A 6,933-nucleotide genomic window follows, 5' to 3' on the forward strand; every position below is an offset into this window, starting at 1 on the left:
TGGGCTCTTGTGATAACCATAATACCCTATCATACATGGCTTTTAAAATGGGACTGATAGCAGGGTTGGGGTAAGACTGAGAAAAACTGGATAAGTTGTGTATACTGCACTGAAACAGATGAAGGAAAGAATAATTTATAAGCCTCATTCTTTATAAAAGTGTTATTGGTATTTAATGAGTTAAGAAGTGTGTAGAGAGCTTTCACTCCGTATGAACTGCTTGCTAATTGGATATTGGTTTGCAAGATCGTAGACTTCCAGAGATGATGATCTGCTTGCATGATCATAAGTTTATTAGAACTATTACCAAAAACCTGTTGGTTTTAAGTCAATTTTAACTTCTGATGACTCCCACGTGTCAGCATAGAACTGGGCTCCATTATTATTGAAAAGTAGATCACCAGCTCTTTCTTTTGAGTGGGCTCTGGATGAACTTGAACCTCCAAACTTTCGGTTCTGTTGCTTTAAACTCAATATTGCCAATTATATTAGCCCAGTCCCTGTGTGGTACAAGTGATTAATATGATGGACTTTAACCAAAAGAACTGGAATAGTCAGTATAGAACCTGAGAACTACTCTGGTCACAGCGTCCACGCTTTCCACTTCTTCTTGACTTGAATTCTCCCTCAGCACCCCCTGGTGGCTGTCTTAGCCCTGAGTCCTGGAATTCACTCTCCCCTAAGTTCTCTTCCTATCCAAGATGAGGGAGAAGGGAAACCCACTGCCTCATATATCATCATTCACCCGAAGTCCCAAACGTTGTTGCCACATAGTTAGATTTTCAATGGATATTGGTTAATGGAGTGGATGGATATTTATATGGCATTCATTATACTCTGCCTTACATAAGAGTCTTGAGTTTAAAGCAATAGAAACTCTTCTCCAAGTGAACATGGGTACATGCTGGCTCACGTGACCCTGAGGCCCAGGTTAAACGGCTTCAGGCATGGTCTATTCCAGGTGCTCCAATTATGCTACCAGGAATCTGTCTCCACATCCTGATGCTGTTTTATGCCCTTCTTGGTTTTGTTTCTAGGTCATGAGTCTGGGGGCCAGGTAGAGTTTGTTCTACTAGAACCATCTGGACAGAAAGTAGAGGATGGAACAAACTAGAGGAAAATGAAAAGGCTCACTAATAAATACTAATAGTAGCACATGGCCATCACGTTACTGGGATGTGCACTCCTGACTTCAGGAATCTCTTGTCATTGTATGTGCAATATCTGTCCCAGAGTCTGGCACCTGTAGTAGATGGTCACAAAGTATTTGTGAATGAATAGGGATGTGATTGATCTTCATTCTTGGATGGGTTTCATTCAAGCCTATAACAACAGATGGTTCCTCATAACCTGCCTTGTGACTCATCCCATTTTCCTTTCTCTTTTCCCTATTGGCAGGATCCAACATCCACCTTCTTCCAGTTTGGAGCATCCATCCAGCAGCAAGCCACGGTCATGCTGAAGATCATGCAGGATTATGACTGGCACGTCTTCTCCCTGGTGACCACCATCTTCCCTGGGTACAGGGACTTCATTAGCTTCATCAAGACCACCGTGGACAATAGCTTTGTGGGCTGGGACATGCAGAATGTCATCACGCTGGACACGTCCTTTGAGGATGCAAAGACGCAGGTCCAGCTGAAGAAGATCCACTCCTCCGTCATCTTGCTCTACTGTTCCAAAGATGAAGCAGTCCTCATCCTGAGCGAGGCCCGCTCCCTCGGTCTCACGGGATATGACTTCTTCTGGATTGTCCCCAGCTTGGTCTCTGGAAACACAGAGCTCATCCCCAAAGAGTTTCCCTCAGGACTCATTTCTGTCTCCTATGACGACTGGGACTACAGCCTGGAGGCCAGAGTGCGGGATGGCCTGGGCATCCTCACCACGGCTGCGTCCTCCATGTTGGAGAGATTCTCCTACATCCCCGAGGCCAAGGCCAGCTGCTACGGGCAGACGGAGAAGCCAGAGGTCCCGCTGCACACGTTGCACCAGTAAGAAGGGGCTCTTTGCTTATCTCCTCAAGTGGGGTTTGAGTAGTTTTCTTGTTGTTTGTTTAGAGTGCAATTTGTTTAAATAAGAACTATCTTTGTTATTTGCTATTGAGTCACATTTTGTCTCATATTCACCTCATATACAACATCCCCAATAGGGTCTTTATGGTTGTAATCTTTATGGTAAGAAATTGCCAGACCTTTATTCCATGAGCAGTTTGGTAGGCTTGAAGCACCAGCCATTCAGTTGACAACTCAATCATTGCAGGGCTTTTAAGTAAAAGTTGTGTGTTGCTGATGAGTACCTTTGAATCAGAACCAACTCATAGCTGATGCTTTAGTGGGCTTTCAGAGGCAGTTACTTAAACAAGAGAATAGTGTCTAGCCTCCCTGGGATTGGAACTGTGTGCTTTTGTGTTGGTAGCCAACTATCAAATACTTATTATGAACATTCTTCTCAGTGGTACAGCACTGATCTGTCAATCTGCTGTACTGGGGTAACTTGGGGGTTGCAGTGATTGCTAAATGCTGTGCCACTGGTGTGTCAAATGCCATCATGATTACCCACGGTAGACAGGGTTTGGTAGAGCTCCCAGATTGATACAGCATGGAAACAAGAATGGCATCCACTTCCTAAACATTATACCTCTGGAAACCCTATGGATGTAGAGGAACGATGATAGTTATAGAACTAGGTTCAGATCTTTTGTTCATAGGGTCGCTATGAGTTATGCTTGACTTCACGGCACTTAACAACATAACACCACAAGCAAGATGCACATTGAAGAAAGAGAATAGTGCATGATTTTTTCAAGTGTGATTACTGCTCATTCACTCTCTCTCACGCTCACTCTCTTATTTCCCCTCTCTTTGTTTTGAATATATAAGTAACATCAGACTAGAACTGCTTTCTGCAGGTTCCTTATTTTACTCAACACTGTGTTTTAGAAACCTACACTTGGAATAGGTCTACATATCCATTTCCTTGGCATGGACATACCATTATTCACATAGTTAGAGTCCCTGTAATGATACCAATATAGGCTATTATTTATTTCTCCCCCATAAACGTAGAATAGTGATTATCACACCTATTTCTCTAGCACACACCAGTGTTCCTCTAGGCTTGATTCTAAAGAGTGACATTTGGGAAGCTTTAGAACATGTGCATTTTAAATGTCTACTGCAAAGTTGTCATATAAAGTAGCTATACCAATTTATAATATGGTTTAAAATACAGGAAGGACTCCCGGTGACTCAATGGGCAAATGCTTGTCTGTTAATCTAGACATTGAGGGTTCAAGCTTACCAATGTTTCTCAATAGAAAGGCCAGGCAACCTGTTCTTATAATCATTGTTGCTGTTTGTCAGGTGCCGTCGAGTCGAGTAGGACTTATAGCGACACTATAAACAACAGATCTGAGCCGTGTCCTGTCCTGCACCATCCTCATCATCACCTCTGCTATATTTGAGCCCGTTGTGCAGTCCTAGAAAACCTTCTGTGATAATTCTCCAATTGTGTAATGTCGCTGTGAGCCAGAGTTGACTCTCCTTTCTACAACAACATCATCTATGCAGTGGATCAGTGGTAGAATTCTTGCCTCCCCTTCAAGTGACTGCTTGGCTGTCAGCGGAGGCTTGGATATTTTTATGATTCTTAACAGGTCTTGGTGTAACCTCCCGACAAAGAAAGATTAAGAAGAAAGATGTGGCAGTCTACTCACAAAAAATCAGCCCATGCAGACCTTCAGGATCACAGTGGTCTTTTGTTACAGTCCATTGTGATGCCCTCATTGTGCATGGGGTGCTATGATGTGGGGACCGACTTGTTGTTAGCTTACGAAAACAACAATGAGATGTATATTGTGTTGTTGTTGTTGTTATGTGCCATCGAGTCACTTGCAACTCATAGTGACCTTATGTACAAGAGCCCTAAATGCTGTTCTATCTTGTGCCAACCTCGCTGTCTCAAACACACTCATTCCCACCACTCCAGTCACAGAATCGATCCATCTCATCGAGGGTCTTCCTCTCCTGCGCCGACCCTCCACTTTCCCAAACATGATGTCCCTCTCCAAGGACCAGTCCCTCCTTGCAACACGCCCAAAGTATGTCATACGAAGCTTCAGAACCCTTGACTCCACGGAGCATTCTGGCTTCACCCTCTCCAGGGCAAACCTGTTTGTTCTCCTAGCAGTCCATGGCATAGTGTTATGAAGAGAGCGCTGGTGACGGGACCCACAGAGAGTCACACTGCCAGACTCTAGGCTGTTTCACTATAGAGGTTCAACTCCACCCGAGGCTCCATGAGTGAAAGATGGGCGGTCTCCTCCCATGTGATTTACAGCCTTGGAAACACAGTGGGGGGATTCAGTTACAAGTTGGTTCCCACTTGACAGCAAAGAGGATGTGATAATGTTACAAATCCATGCAGACAGTGGAGGCAGTGGTCCTCTGTCTTCACCTACACCCTCTATCCCCGTGCCCACACTGGTGTCCTTGTCGCAGAATGTCTTCCCTTATTCCATCCTAAGCCTTTTTGGAGGTCACTGGAAGTCTTAGCAAACCTCGCTTTTAAGGCCGTGTTAGAGTCCTGGCTCTGCCATCATTTGCTTAACTACTTCCCATCTGGGCGGATAGCAAAGTTCCATTTTCCGTTTCTGAGGAGTGGCGTTATTCCCCGTGGGCTGTCATTACTGCTCAGCTGTTGAGATTTAGACTCATCACTCCCACTCCTGCTCCGCATGTGCTTGCTGGTGTTTGCTGACTTGTAAGCCTGAACCTCAGTAATGAGGAAGCTGGACCAGCCATGAAGGCTGGGCTCCGGAGGAGGGCGGTCTGGACTCGAACCCTGTCTCCTTCCCACTCTGTGGGACTCAGGCAATCACCTCACTACCCGGGGGCTCAGTGTGATCTGTGATGCGATAGGTGCGGTGCCTGCCTTCGAGATGGTGGTTCTCAAGCCGTTGGCATGCTTCAGAAACGTGGGTGGGTTAAGACTTGTTAAAAGCAGATTGCTGAGCTACTACCAATCTGTTTCTGACTCAGTGGATCCGGGCTGGGGGCTTCAGAGTTTTCATTTCTGGGAGGTTCCCATGCGATATCGAGGCTGCTGAGCCAGGAGCACACTTTGAGCACCAGTGTGCTAGGGAGTGTTAAGTGAGATGGGAAAACCACGTTTCACACCATTCCTAACACCTACTGGTTGTGTCCCAGCTGACAGGGCCATCAGCAAAGGTCTCTGGTCTTGAGGAATTAGAGTGCACAGAGAGGCCTGGCTCCTTGCCCTAAGAGCATCACAGCACTCGAAGGTGTCTTTGGGAAACTTTACTAGACCTTGAATTTACTACAAGTCCTTAAGATGGGGACGAGAGGAGTGTGTGTGTATAAACATATTACACTGTCACTGGATGATCTCAAGTCAATCCCTGACCTACTGTGACTCTGTGGGGCAGAGTAGAGCTACCACATTGGGTTTCCAAAGCTGTGAATCTTCATGAAGACTGTTGCATCTTACACTGTGGACTGGTGGGTTTTAAACACTAGCCTTTCCTATCAACCAAGTCCTTGGCTGTTACCCCACCAGTGCTCCTTTTTTTTATACCACTGAAGGATTGTATAAACCCACTCTAAAAAACCAAATGTCTGCCTGTCAAATGGATTCAGACACACTGACTTTATATTACAAAAGTAGAACTCCCTCCTAGGTTTTTCCCTGGCTGTGTATTTATACAGAAACAGATGGTCACATGTTTCCCCCAGGAGTCCCTGGTGGGTTCAAACTGCCAACCTTTGAGCCTGTAGTGAGCACTTAACCATTGTGCCACCAGGCCCCTTTATACCTCCTTTATTATTATTATTATGAAATATTTTTAAGTTCTTGTTTTAATTTTCTCCTCCCTTTTATTTATTTGACTGAGCATTTACAAAGCATATTGGTTTTTCATTTGTACCTGTTTTGTTTTGCAGCATTAGAATTACAATTTCATTGCATCATTCATACACATTTTATTTTAGAACGTTAATTTCCATTGCTTAATGTAATTAAGTAATTTCAATGTCTAACCAACTCCTTACTGTGTATTGCCTTTCCTTTCATCCTATATAACTGTTTACCTTTTCTTGTTTAGTTTAAAAAAATGTTTTACTTCAGTGAAGGCTTACAAATAATATTGATTTTTTTCCATGCAGTCCTTCATTGATTAATGAAATTAATCAATGTCTGATACCTCCTTTAAAAGAATAGACACACCTGACTAAAGGACGTTTGAGCACCAAAGGAATCATATTTCTTTAAAATTTTCCTTTCTCGTCACCTCTTCCCTCTCTAAGCATCTCGTTTCTTCATTGCCACTTTGGGCATTTTCAGTAATTGCCCAGAGACCAGGGCAGCACTCAGATAAATCAGTAGAGACAAGAGATCTTCTTACAGAGGCAGTGAAGCTGCCAACCCCAAGACAAAGGCTGGGCTAATGAATTCTTCCTCCTCGTAATAAGATGTGCCCTGCAGCTGGAATGCTCAGAACTCTAGCATGCTGATGGGAACATGACTCAATCATAGGGCAATTGAAATATAATATATACAGGAAAAGGAATCTGAGAGAGATAATTGGCCAAGCATTCAAATCTCTCTCTTTCCATTGATGATACTGAATTCTAGCCTTTTTTTTTAAACAAAAAAATAAAAAGTCTTGCCGCTGTAAAATGCTGCTAGGCTATTTCCAGAAGTTATGCTTTTAAATGCAGCGGTTTAGTAAATGGTGTTTTAGTCCCAGAGAAGCAATGCATCAAGTGTGATAAGTCGTCGTCCACTGCTTGGTATTTAATGACATGTATCTCCAGCTATGGGGGCTGGTTGCAAAGTGTGCTGCTTTCATAGGCTGAGTTCTCTAGAGAAGCAAAGCCAGTGAGGAGGGGGGAAATAGGTAGGGGTGTGTGTGTG

General features: G+C 44.0%; 1 protein-coding gene across 1 annotated transcript in view; it reads left to right on the forward strand.

The window, feature by feature from the left end:
- GRIN2A (glutamate receptor, ionotropic, N-methyl D-aspartate 2A) overlaps positions 1-6,933 on the forward strand; it is a 547,317-nt gene that overhangs the window by 297,862 nt on the left and 242,522 nt on the right. Inside the window, exon 4 of the mRNA XM_006895214.1 lies at positions 1,399-1,991. Within this exon, the coding sequence (XP_006895276.1) occupies positions 1,399-1,991 (593 nt within the window). The remainder of the gene's footprint in view (positions 1-1,398; positions 1,992-6,933) is intronic.

The sequence above is a fragment of the Elephantulus edwardii genome, unplaced genomic scaffold, assembly GCF_000299155.1.
Source record: "Elephantulus edwardii isolate Elephantulus edwardi_28Jun2011 unplaced genomic scaffold, EleEdw1.0 scaffold00162, whole genome shotgun sequence".
Lineage (NCBI taxonomy): Eukaryota > Metazoa > Chordata > Mammalia > Macroscelidea > Macroscelididae > Elephantulus > Elephantulus edwardii.